Raw genomic sequence first — 13,905 nt, forward strand, 5'->3', positions numbered from 1 at the left:
GGGATTGCCATGCCACAACCCCTTCTCCATTCTCCTCTCAGGATCTTGGGCACACACACACACGCACCCGGCATGAGTTTAAGCCACTGAGTCTGGGACTCTAACTGCGGTCGACTACATGGGAGTCCAGCAACATAGCCATTATGCTAACTGCTGCCTTTTAATGATTTTCTCTCCCTCCTCTACCTCCTTCCAGCTCCACCCTCCAGCCCTATCACTGGACTTTAAGGGCCTGGTTTGAGCTCAGCAAGCAGTGCTGCATTTGTGATGCATAAAATAGCAGCGAACACCATTTTAAGCAATTCAGCCACCCACAGAATGACGCCAGCCATTTCTTTTTTGATGCCTTCCAGCCTCGCTATGCCTGACCATTTCTGAACCTCTAGGAAGGCTGAAGTCCTAGTTTTCCCTTTCTTTTTATGCTTTAAAATCCAATTCCATTTGCCACTGAATTCATGGAAAATCAGCAGTGGTTCATGCCCAAGGTCTCAGCCTCCTATGAAATACTGTCTCACTTTTCTCTGGATAGGAATCTGCTTCAAGGCCCCTCTAGCTCCCTGATTCATAGCCTTAGAGCTCAAATTATCTTTCAAGGAAAACTTCCTTTATAAATTGCTGATTCGCTGACATTTAAACCACTTTCAAAGTATTAGAAAGAGATGTGCTATGAGAAACAAGTTTCTTGGGAATTTTCATTAGACTTTCTTGGAACTAAGAAAATGTGGTCTCCTTGAATGATAATGGATATGAATCCTAAGAAACTGAAATTTAGCTTTCAGAGGTTGAAGCAGCTCAAAATTTAACACTTGTTTGGCCAGTTTAAATGCAAGGACTTCAAAACAAGGAAACCTGAATTCTAACCCTGGCTTAGCCATAATGCAGCTGTGATATTAAGCCTCAGTTTCCTCTTCAGTTCAGTAAGAAAGTTAATAAGAGCTCCAAGGATCTTTCCAGCTCAGATGCAGAGTCCAGATTCTGCTGTGACTCTCCTGTTCATTCTTACTCCCTTCCCACATCACAGAAAGTGGAAGTCACTATAATTGTTTACAACTCTCAACTACAATAATTTCACCAAGCAAGTATTTCTTGAGTGCTATATAACCATATTTTAAGGTATATTTGTTTGTCTATTCCATGATGGCAGGAGGTACCCCCAATAAGATCTTCATGATGCAATCTACCTCCAGCCTCAGCCAGCCCAGTTCATAGGTACCTGTGGACACACCGAGCATGTTCAGGAAGGCCCTGAATTTGAACTGGGACCTTTCCATATATGTCCAGTTGTGTCACCACCATGCCACTGTCTGATCTTTAGATAATCATATGATAGAAAGAATTAGTCCCAAATCAATCTCATTTTTTATTGGATATTTACTATATGCTGAGGATGATGCTAAAAACAGAAACATTGAGGCTCAATAAACTCAGGAACAAAACATCTGAAAAAAGTTGTCTGTACTTGTTGCTACGGTTTGAATGTGTGCTCCAAAAATCCATGTGTTGTGATGGGATTAAAAGGATAAAAAATTTTTTGAGAGGTTTTTGTTATAGGGCACGTGTGCTCGCCAGACAGACAGAGATAGAGAGACAGAAAGCGAGAAATCCCCCCCCAGGGGGGATGGCCATGCCGCAATCCCTTCTCCTCTATCCTCCTCTCGGGATCTTGGGCACGCACGCACACGCACCCGGCGTGAGTTTTAAGCCACCGGGTCCGGGACGCAAACCGCGGTCGACTACGTAGGAGTCCAGCGACATAGCCATTACGCTAACTGCTGGTCCCCAAGAGGATAAAATCTTAATTGTGAATTGTACTGAAAGGTGGGACCTTTCAGAAGAAATTAGGATTAAGGTCATTAGGGTGTCTCCCCCACCCCCATAGCTCCTAGTGGGTTTACAAAGAGAGTTTGATATCAGAACAGAGGCACATGGACACAGATGCACACATTCCTGCCCTTCACCACATTGTAATGCAGCCATTAATTGCCCTCCAGATACAGACCCTAGACCTTGGATCTCCAAAGCACTTCTGTTCTCACAAATTACCCAGTTTCAGGTATGTTCTATTGTGAGCAACAGAACAGACTAGAACACCTGCCCTTTCCAATTCCTCTCTTCCTGTTTCCTCCAAGGACCATTCCCATTTGACCTTTTCTTCCCCACAATGCCATCAAAATCCCTATTGAAATGGTCTCCAATGCCTCTCATGTGGCTAAATCCACTGAATTCTTCCACTTCTTTCATATATTTCTTTCACATGGCTTCTAAACCCCAAACTCCCTTGGTTTTCTTCCATCCCATTGAGTGTTCCTTCTTTGTCTCTTTCACTTGTTCCTCCATACCTCCTAATATGATATTAGAACCTCCAGAATTGAGTCCCCAGTCCTCCTCTCATCCATGCTTGCATCACTCTCTTAAAGTGTCCTCCAGTAGGCTGGATGTGCTACCAACTCCAAAATTGATATCTCTATCCCAGTTCCTTCCTGAACTCCAGTCTGATATTTCCAACTTCCTTGGCTTGCTAATGGACATTACCACTTGGATAAATCATAGACATAAAAGTAAGCCCAAATATGAAATATATCTTCTCCTTCATCCATTCTACTTTTTTTCACCTCTGTTGGTACTAAGTCCATCCTTCCAGTTGCTCAGAAGTCCCTTGACTTCTCTCTCACACAACCAACATCCTGCCTATTGGCTCTATATTCAAATGTATCCAAAATCTAGCCGCTTCTTACCAACTCTGATGTTAACATCGATAAGAATCACTGTCTTCGGGACCAGCAGGTGACATAGTGGTTAACATGCTGGACTCCCACATAGCCAACTGGAGTTCAAGTCCTGGGTCTAGCAACTTGAAACTCACACCAGGTGTGTGTGCATGTGTGCCCCAAATCCCAGCAGAATGGAGAAGGGATTTCAATGTGGCCATCCCCCCAGGGGGTGATTTCTCAGTTTCCTTCTCACTGTCTCTCTCAGTTTCTGGTGAATATACACCTCTTATGGCAAAAACCTTAAAAAAAATCACTATCTTCTCTTCCTTGGATGACCCTTAGGGAGTCCTAGCTGATCTTCCTGTTTTTATCTTGCCCTCTACAGTCTTTTCACATGGCAGTCAGAGAGAGGCTACAAAATTAGAAGCAGATCCCTTCCAATCTTCCCGTGGGCCCCCCATCTCACTTACAGTAGAAGCCAAGGTCTTGCAGAGACTCGTGTGATTAACCTCAGCACTTACCTTTCTAGTCTCATCTTACTTTCCTCCTTCACTCTTTGTTCCAGTCACACCAATCTCCCTGAATGTATCTAAGGTCTTTCTACTGGTCCTTCCCTCTGCCTGGAAGGTTCTTTCCACAAATGTCCACATAGCTCACTCCCTCTTCTTTTTCAAATCCTTGCTCAAATGTCACTTTTCAATGTGACCTGCCCTGCCCACTTCATTATGTATTAGAACTACCCACTCACTCTTCCTGGTGTCCCCAATTCTTCTTATCTTGTTCTGCCCTTACTTAAATCTGTACTTCCAATCACCTTCTAATATACTATATATTTTCTTTATTGATGTTTGTTGTTTATGGTCTGTCTTCCCTCAAAGACACAAATTCCTGTTATTTTGTTTGCTTTTATTTCTCAAGTACTTAGAATATTTCATGGCATAGGACTAACTCTGTAACCTAATGATTAAAAAAGCTGGATTACAAATGGCCAACCATGGTTCAAATCCTGGCCTCAGTGGCTTTGAAAACATGCCAGGCTTATGCACAATCACACACAAATCCCAGTAGGACAGAAAAATGGGGGAGAAGGGAATGCAGCATGACTATGCCCCATCGAGGTGGGGTGGGGGTGCTTTCTCCCTCTCTCTGTTCTTTTTGGCAAGTGCATGTGCCCTCTGGCAATTAAAAGAAAAAAGAATAGTTTGTGGGGTATCATAAGTGTTTAATAAATATTTGTTGAATGAATGTAATTGTAAAGTTTGCATTTACACCCACATCTGTCTCTCCCCTAAAGCAATGCTCTGAAGTATCACACTCCAGGGAAACAGGAGCTATGTAGTGATTAGCTTATTGAATGTTTTCCTCCTGGGACTTTTCCTTACATCTTTCCATCTCCCATCTCCAGCGTGACCTCACCTCTCCCAGTGCTCACAATACTACCTCAGTCCACTCCAACGTAAATGACTGCTGGAGAGTCAGAACCCTATTAGGGAACAAGGGAAGTGTTTTCCCCATTCATATGACCCCCTTTGAATAGTTTTATCTCCACTTCAGGTAAGATCCCTTCCACAGCACCTTGGACTTTAAAACTTGGCTGTGGTAAACCACCTACTCTGGAGGCAGTTTACCTTGGACAAAAAGAAAAAAAAAATAACAGAATAAACCAACAATTACACAGGGTATTCTACGAATGAGAAGTGCTTTCAAGTGCTTTCATTTATTTAAGGCAGGATTCTCGCATTGACAGAGGAAAGGGGTAAGATTAAAGGGGCCTTCAAAAAGTTTGTGGGGAACAAAATGGAATTAAAGTAGAAGTGTATTGTGGTACAAAAATATTGTGAAATTCATGCATAGTTTTTTCATAATATGAATTTTCCATGAATTTTACCAAGTCCTCAATATAGAGAGAGACAAGCAAGAGAGACCCTGATGTCCACCTTAAATCAGGAACAGTGAAAATCTGAGCTTTAGGGGAACATACTCACCTAGCTGGTGACCCCATTGGATGCTCTGATCCTGTGACTATGGAGGTGGTGCCTGGGTTAGGACTGATGATTACAAAAGCCACAGTGGCCAGTCAGAATTAACCTTCCACCAGGACCCCAGCTTCTGAAGACTTACTTGCTACTTAGCGTGCTGGGGATCTGAACCCTACTTGAATCTGCAGTAGGTTTCCATGGTGATCACTTAAACTTTTTATCATCTCTCCTTCAGACCTTGGAGGAAAGCTATGCTCTGGTTTCCATGACAACCATTTAAACGTGCATCTCTGTCTGACTCTGTTGGAAAAGAACTGCTAGAGATCATGCAAATGAACTGGCTGCTCTCCCTTGACTAAAAAAAATACAAATAAAAATAATGTGACACACCTGCTTAGAAGTTTCAGATCTCTGCTTATAACAAGCAGGAGGAAGGTGTCGAGCTGCTGTTGGAGGAGGATTTGCCTCATCACTTTGACACTTTAAGTGCTCACCCAGATTCTCAGATTCACTCTGCTGTCTTGAGTCATTACACTCCCCACTTATCTTCCTTCCCTTCCACCTGGCAGGTGAAGAGCTACAAGTTCAAGGCTGTCTACATTCCTCTTGCTTGTCAAAGGAGGAAGGGGAGAAGAGGGACAGAGTAACTAGCCAGCTACCCTCCCCAACACAGCCCTTGGCCACTGTGGAAAGAGACCAGGATCAACAGAGCTGTCACCCAAATTTGCAGCCAATAGATCAGACAGATGTGACCCAGCTCCTAAATGGGGTGAATTCAGGTTACAGCTACTCAAATATATGGAACGTGATCACATACCCCAACCAAACAGAAATGACTCCACATTCACTACTGGAATTCACAGAATGGAGAGCAGCCACTCTCATTGTCAGGGTGTTGGGCTCATCAAAATGAAAGAGCTTCATGGAAGTGGAAAGTGAGACTGTTTTTTCCCTTCCTAGACACTTCCCTGAGCTCAATTGCAGGATATGCCCTTAAACCAGAGACCCTCAAGAGGCAACAATGGACTAAGGCAGTCATAGAGAATATTGAAAACATGTTTCAAGACCGGGTACCAACACTGAAAAGTCTGGAAGCTTCCGATGAATGTAGAGATTTTCTACTTGACAAGGGTCTGTTGAATGGAGCAGCTCTCTTTCTCTCTCTCTCTTTCACTCAATTGCAGGATATGCCCTTAAACCAGAGACCCTCAAGAGGCAACAATGGACTAAGGCAGTCATAGAGAATATTGAAAACATGTTTCAAGACCGGGTACCAACACTGAAAAGTCTGGAAGCTTCCGATGAATGTAGAGATTTTCTACTTGACAAGGGTCTGTTGAATGGAGCAGCTCTCTTTCTCTCTCTCTCTCTCATTGAACTTTTATGACTAATAGATTCTCTTTTATGATTTCTTGAAAACAACTGAGCTGTACCTTATGATAACAGGCACAGCACTCAAGCAAAACCATTATCTTCCTTCAACTATTAGCTGAAGTCATGGACAATGGAAAGTAGTGTTTATCTGGAGTTGAGGGGAGGGGAAAGCAGAGTATCCTACCTTCTTTCTCCAAGGCTTTCCAGTCACCTCAGACGAGGCTGAGAACAGTGATTGGTAAGCCAGATAGATGATCTGGATGGGAGAGGCACTGGTGAGCGTATTAAGGACTTCCTTCACAACCTGGTGATACCAGTGTCTGAAACCTGCCGAAGGACCTTTGATTGCTTCGGTATGATGCTACTATTTCCATTCTAGTGTTCAGTAGACTCATAAGCAATAAGTCAAATATCCATTGACTGCAAATATCCATTAAAAACATTGCAGGACAAAATTGGCTATTTGGTTGATGAAACTTATTGGTCAGCTCAATGACCCCATTTAGGAGTCAGATAGTCTTGGGTTTGATGCTTGGCTCCACCATTTTTTTATGACAGTTTCTTAACCTCTTTAAGTATAAGTTTTCTTACCTGAAAGATGGAGGTAAAAGTGCTTCACAAAGTTTCCATGAGCTCTAAATAAGATTGCTAGGGCACTTGATAAAGATTTAGTAAAAGTTATTATTGGCTTAGCACCTGGGGATGAAAGAAAAAAGTACTATCTCTCACTGAAAATGAACCTGGGACCTTTAAGAATCAGCAACCTGGCAGGAAATTGAATAATCCTATTAAGAAACTCTGTTTTGTTTCTCTGTGAATATTTCTAGGCTGCACTTTGGAAACGACAAATGTAAAGCAAAAGATGAAAGAGATAAAGAATCTTAGAAAAGATGTCAAGACAAGAAAAGGCCAAACATTCCTTGGTTTGCCCCAAAGGCGAGCAGAGTGTGATCAAACAGTGTTCCGCATCTACAAAGGAGTCAAGGCATTTTCATTCTGTAAGAGAAGGAACTTGCTGCTGACAGGTGGAATGGATCGAATAATTAGAGTCTGGAATCCTTATCTGCCTGGGTAAGTTGTTTTTCTCTCTCCAACCAAAAGTACTATTGATGTAGTACAGTCTTCGAAAGCAGGGTCATTGGGGATGGCTAAATCTCTGTTTGAGCAATTTAAGAACCCCTGTCCAAAATTAATCTCCCATACTCACAGCCTGGGAAACTTCTATTTGTGGTCTGTAAAGATTCATTCTTTAGGATTAATTACAACTCATTTAAAATGTAAATGCCTTTTGAGGACAAAGAGACTGTGTGGAACCATCATTTGCTGACATCCAGTATAATTTTTTTTAATCAGATTACTGTCTTCCCTACAATGAACCATAAACAGTTAGTGAGCGTGATTAGGGATTTTGACTTGTGCCAGTATAGTTTAGTGTACCTCACTCAGTTGACCCTAGGGATATACTCAGTTCTCTGCTGAAGCATGTAGACCCATCAGAATTAATGACTCTACCGTCCTTAAAGTGTAGCAGAATAGACATAAAAGGGCACATAAATAGACATAAGAAAATAGGGAATGTTCTGGAAAGCCTGCTATTGGAATAATGGGATAGCAAGCACTTTGATCATTAAAAGTATGTTTCCATTATTCTCTTAATGAGTGATCATTTTACTCCTTAGAATCAGGTCCAGCCCTTTCATGATATGTCCCTGCAGAGCACATGCTAAGAAATACTTTCACAATAATAACAGTAACTATCATTTATTGAGCACCTACTGTGTACCAGGTACTACACAACCCATGTAAGAAGTCTTCAAAAAGTTCATAGAAAATGTGTATTATGATAAAAAATTGCATGAATTTCAAAAATGTTTTCCAAAATAAAGTCATACTTTAATCCCCCTCTTTGAAATTCCCTCATACATTAGCTCTAACCCTGTCATTAACCTTACTTACAAATGAAGACACTGAAGCCACGGGAAGTTAAATAACTTCTTGGAAGGAATGGCAGAATTGGAGTTCAAGTCTAGGTTTCTTATGTCCGCTGAGAACTATTGAAGATGGAGAAAGAGTAAGAAATTTAATATACTTCTTCTGCATTGATAGTGGGGATTCAGGGATAAGAACAAGCCATGTAGGACATTCTGCTTCCTAGCAGAGCCTCTCTCCCAGGCATCAGTGGGAGACCCACAGGTGACCCTGTGCTCTTCAGCAGTAACAGCAGCAGTCGACATAGGCAGAATAGCCGGGAAGCACATGCGATCTGGGTCATGCCTCTGCCACTTTCTAGCCAAGTAATCTTAAGCAGGGACTACAGCCTCCATATTCTCACCTACAATAGTGAAAACAACCAGAGAACCAATAAAGCTTAAAAAGTAGGACCAGCCCATGGCATGTGGTTAAGGCAGCTGGATCCCACATGGCCAACTGTGCTGTTCAAATTCCAGACTTGGCAGCTTGAGAAACATGCCAAGTGTGTGTGCATGCATGTCTAAAATCCCAAAAGGAGGGAGAGATAGAGAACGGATTAAGGTTTGACCATGCCCCATGGGAGGAGGAGGGGGGTGCTTTCTCACTTTCTCTCTCTCTCGGTAGCAAACACATATGCCCTCTGACAAAAATTTAAAAAAAAAAAATAGAAGAAGGAAATAATCTATGTAAAATACTCAGCACAATGTTGGATGTCATAATAAGCAGAAAAGAAAAATTATAAGAAGACATTGAAAACTTCATGGAAAATGGAATTAAAATACAAATTTATTTTTGTCCAAATTTTTTTTGAAATCCATCCATAGTTTTTCATAAGAAAAATTTTTCATGAACTTTTTGGAGATATCGCTTCTTTTTTACCCACTTTCACTGTCTCAGATTCCTGTTTCTCAGTGATGGAGAACAATCTGCTTACCTTCCAATGACTCAGTTATAAAAAGGCATGTGCTCTCCTCTTATCCTCAGCCTTAGCACTCTTGTTCCTGCCTCCCAATCCTGCCACTATACATTTAGTCCTGAGACCCTACAGGGTACTGTGATCCCTCAGAACTCCCTAAAACAAACTTACTGGGACCAGCAGTTAGTGTAATGGCTCTGTCACTGAACTCCCATGTAGCTGACTGAGGTTCAAGTCCCAGACCTGGTGGCTTATACTCACGCCAGGCATGTGTGCGTGTGTGCCCAAGATCCCGAGAGGAGAATGGAGGAGAAGGGATTGCGGCATGGCCATCTACACCCCGCCCCCCCGCCCCGGGGGATAATTTCTCGCTTTCTCTCTCTCTGTCTCTCTCTGTCTTTCTGGCAAGCGCACGTGCCCTATAGCAAAAACCTTTCAAAACACACACACACACACACACACACACACACATACACACTTACCTTATAAAACTATTTCCCCCAGATTTCATACTGTTCACTCAGCCTGCTTAATGCAATGACAACCTGCCATGGAATCTATCTACCCCACCCCGGAGTCTTCCTCATGTATGCCTTTTATAGAGCTATTGCCAACAGTTGGAGAAACAAAGCTGGAGGCTTCATCTCACCCTGAGTTATGTTGCTATAACTGGCTATTATTTGCTTCGGTCCTTTTATCACACAAGATATATACTTGTGTAATTTCAGAGGGAGACATAACCCTCCTCCAGGCTGAATAAAACTGCCAGATCTGGGCCAAGTTTAGTCTTGCATTTTTATTTAGAAATAGCAGCTAGAGCTGCTTGGTGTTCATCTGTTCTTTTTCCATTCTAGAAAGCCAACAGGTATGCTGAGAAACCATGCGGCTCCTGTGAGCTACATCCATGTGTCTGCTGAGGACAACAAAATATTTTCCATGTCTGTGGACAACATGATCAAGGTTTTTCCTCCTTTTCCATTGTGATGCATTCTCCAGGAAAGTGTCAGATAGACAAAGCATACTTTTCACGTGCCCCTTTCTCCCTCACTGGCTGTTTAAGGGGCTTCTGTCTCAGTAGATGCACAAATGGTATCTACATGTGTGAGTTTGCTAGGAAAGTGATGATATATACATAGACAATTGAAGGGTAGACTCTTAGGAACTTATGTACCTGATGTTTTGTGTTGGCATGAGTAGACCTTACAGCACTTAAGCTCCTGCTTGCATACTGTCCAAATATTCCCAGAATGTGTTGAATGTGGAGAAAGGAAGCTGGGGGCAAAATAAGAACCTCAGGGAGGGACCAACAAATGGCATAATGGTTACATTGCTAGACTCCCATGTGGACAACCACCGGTGGCTTAAAACTCACACTAGGCACGTGTGCATGCATGCCCAAAATCTCGAAAGGAGAATGGAGAAGTGATTGTGGCATGGCCATCTCCCTTGGTGGGGGGGGTATGGGGGTGGGGAGTGATTTCTTGCTTTCTGTCTCTCTGTCTCCCTTTGTCTATCTGGTGAGCACACACACCCTATAGCAAAAAATTCTTTCAAAAAAAAAAAAAAAAGAAAGAAAGAAAAAGAAAACTCAGGGAGGCAGCAGCCCCTATCACCAATGGTTTTCATCTTATTTTGCAATATACGAAGGCAAACGGTGCCAATAAGGCTTTCCACTAAATATGTCTGACCCAGGTGGGGGCAGTAATATCACCATCTTCATTTTGTTTACCTTCATACCTCTCTATACTTAATGACCTGTCTACTCCTAAAATTTGGATACAGTGACCATAGTGATGTACTATTCTTTATACACACAAAAGAAGAATTTTCATTGATTTGCTTTATCCATCATTTCACATACTTTTGCAATGAAGATGGCAATTTTTTGTGATCCATCCACTTTGTCTTCTGGACTGTCACAGAGCCAAAGGGAGAGAGCTTGGAGTGAATCAAAGGAATGTTAAGACTTTAGAAAAGAGATTAGTATCACTGCTTTGCACAGATACATAAGACAGCTCACTCACAGTATAAATGATTGATAGATGTCATGGGTTTAATTGTGCCCCTCCTTCCTCCCCCCAAATTAATATGTTGATGTCCTCACCCCCAGTACCTATAATGTGACTGTATTGAAAGATACAGTTGATAAGATCTTTAAAGAAGTAATTACTATTAAATGATATGACTGATGTCCTTAAAAGGAGAAATTAAGACATACACAGCCCATGTGAAAACACAGCAAGAAGACTTGAAGGACAGGCATCTTGCCATTGGCAAGCCAACCAGAGAGGCCTCAGAAAATCAACCTATGACATCTCTATCTTGAACTTCCAGCCTCCAGAACTGTAAAATTATAAATTTCTGTGGTTTAAGCCACTTAGTCTACGATGCTTGGTTATGGCAACTCAGCAGACTAATAGAATAGATTTGCTTAGTCTGTGATCACAAGGAGCAGTCCTGGTTCATTCATTCCTTCAACAAATATACCAAGTGCTAAACAATGTTCCAAATATGAGAGAGATAGCCAAGAAATAGTCAAAATACCCTGCTTTCACAGAGGTTATAGTGGATGGTGAGGAACACAAAATCCACACAAGAAATAATGAAATACCTCCTTTGTTAGGTGATGCCAGGTAAGGCATGCAGTAGGAAGAGGAAGCCAGGAAAATGTGTTTCTATTTCTAAGGGTTTGCTCAGAAATGATCACACTAAGCTGACATTTAAGAAAAAGTCTAGTCTCTCGTGACCTCGCTTCTGAGATGACAAAGAAAAGAAGGAACAACGGCCGTGCCAAAAAGGGCCGTGGCCATGTGCAGCCTATTCGCTGCACGAACTGCGCACGATGCGTGCCCAAAGACAAGGCTATTAAGAAGTTCGTCATCCGGAACATGGTAGAGGCCGCAGCTGCCAGGGACATCTCCGAAGCAAGTGTCTTCCATGCCTATGTGCTCCCCAAGGTGTATGTGAAGCTACATTACTATGTGAGTTGTGCCATTCATAGCAAGGTAGTCAGGAACCGATCTTGGGAAGCTCGCAAGGACTGAACACCCCCACCCCGATTTAGACCTGCGGGTGCTGCCCCTCACCCTTCACCAAATCCTATGTAAGGAGCCAAGTCTTTAAGGACTGAAGAACTGTTTGTCCTCTGGGGGAAAAAATAAAACGCCGATTATACATTAAAAAAAAAAAAAGAAAAAAGAAAAAGTCCAAAAGAAATGTAGAGGTAAGCCACATATTTATCAGTGGAAATACTATTGTAGGCAGAGGAAACAGCAAGTACAAAGACCTTGAGGTGGAACAAAGTAAGAGATGAGGTCAGAGTGGAACATGGCAGCATACAGGAGCTGGACTGCAGTCAGCCATACAGGCCTAGGGAACAGCTTTTGTTTGTTGTCATTTATTTTTGTTTTTTGAAACATAGTGACACAATATGGCTTTCATTTTAAAGAAATGCTGTGTTATGAATAGACCAGAGGCTAATCAAGCTGCAGCAGGGAGATTAGTCTGGAAGTTTCTGTAACAGCCCCAGCAAGAGATGATGTTAGCTTGGTCAGGGTGGCCACAGAGAAGCAGGAGAAAAGTGGTTTCCTTCTGGATACACAGATCAATAATCCCTTGTTTTCAATTCCAAACTTCAAAAATCCTAACAACTGAATTTCTATTAATAAGGTTGGACCAAATTCAAGCGAAACTGCCTTGAGAGTATTCAATAATCCTTATTCCACTTAAATTTAATATTCATGTTTTCCAACAGACATATAAATGAATATGACTATGGGGTGCTGCCTCAGACTCCATTGGTGGTGCTACATGTTATATGACATTTAAAAGCTCAAAAACATGTGAGTTCCAAAACACACCTAGACCAAAAGTTTTCAAAAAAAGAATTGAGGGAACCAGCAGATAGCATAATGGCTATGTCGCTGGACTCCCACATAGTCGACCGCGGTTTGTGTCCCGGACCCGGTGGCTTAAAACTCACGCCGGGCGCGTGTGCGTGCGTGCCCAAGATCCTGAGAGGAGAATGGAGGAGAAGGGATTGTGGCGTGACCATCCCCCCTGGGGGGTGATTTCTCGCTTTCTGTCTCTATGTCTCTCTCTGTCTGTCTGGCAAGCGCACGCGCCCTACAGTGAAAATCTCTCCAAAAAAAAAAAAAAAAAGAATTGAAGACAGACAACTTAAGGTAGAGACAAGAAGATTTGCTGATATATTATGCATTAGAAAAGTTTCTAAAAATAAGAGCAATCACTTTCTGGACTTTTGGCTAATGTCAAGTGTAATATCTGTTCTTATCAGTTTAAAGATAGAGAAGAAAAACAAAAGAATACTAAAACATATGGGATGCCTAAGCAGTGCTTAGAGAGAAATTTGTGGGTGCAAACATCTATAAATAAAAAAGATCTGAAGTAAGTCATTGAACTTTCCATATTAAGATACCTGAAGAAGAAGAGCTAAGTAAGGCAAAAGCAAGCCAAAGGTAGTAAGTAATGAAGATTAGAGTGGAAATGAATAAGCATAAAAAAAATAGAGAAGATTAATAAAACCAAAAGTTGGTTCTTTTAAAATATGAACCAAATTGACAAACTTTTATCTAGACAGACTGAAGGAAAAAAAGAAAAGACTCAAATTACTCAGACTGAGAATTAAAGAGGGGACATCACTACCAATCAAAGAAATTTAAAGAATTATAAGGCAATACTATAAACAGTTGTATGCCAACAAATTAGATAACATTTCTACAAAGACAGAAAGTATTAAAATTGGCTCTAAAAGAAAAAGGAAATATGACTATATCTAAGAAAAAGAAGAGATTAAATTATTAAAAAAGCAAAGGGACCACAGACGGTGTGACTGTTACATTGCTGGACTCCCACAGAGTCAACCAGTTCAAGTCTTGGCAATTTAAGACTCATGCTGGGCACAAGTGCACGTGTCCAAAATCCTGAGAGGAGA

General features: G+C 41.7%; 2 protein-coding genes across 2 annotated transcripts in view; both read left to right on the forward strand.

Moving 5' to 3' along the window:
• Window positions 1-13,905, forward strand: part of LOC102468237 (WD repeat-containing protein 49) — an 81,846-nt gene that overhangs the window by 23,502 nt on the left and 44,439 nt on the right. Inside the window, exons 4-5 of the mRNA XM_014591544.1 lie at window positions 6,892-7,135; window positions 9,806-9,911. Coding sequence (XP_014447030.1) covers window positions 6,892-7,135; window positions 9,806-9,911 — 350 coding nt within the window. The remainder of the gene's footprint in view (window positions 1-6,891; window positions 7,136-9,805; window positions 9,912-13,905) is intronic.
• On the forward strand, window positions 11,707-12,033 carry LOC106735972 (40S ribosomal protein S26-like). Its single transcript, XM_014591548.2, has one exon. The coding sequence runs from the start codon at window positions 11,711-11,713 to the stop codon at window positions 11,993-11,995; it is 285 nt and encodes a 94-aa protein (XP_014447034.1). The 5' UTR covers window positions 11,707-11,710; the 3' UTR covers window positions 11,996-12,033.

This window comes from Tupaia chinensis, unplaced genomic scaffold (assembly GCF_000334495.1).
Source record: "Tupaia chinensis unplaced genomic scaffold, TupChi_1.0 Scaffold000597_1, whole genome shotgun sequence".
In the NCBI taxonomy this organism is placed as follows: domain Eukaryota; kingdom Metazoa; phylum Chordata; class Mammalia; order Scandentia; family Tupaiidae; genus Tupaia; species Tupaia belangeri.

What these genes read in the sequence shown, in the direction of transcription:
- LOC106735972 (XM_014591548.2), top strand. Translation starts at nt 11,711, where the DNA reads ATGACAAAGAAAAGAAGGAACAACGGCCGTGCCAAAAAGGGCCGTGGC.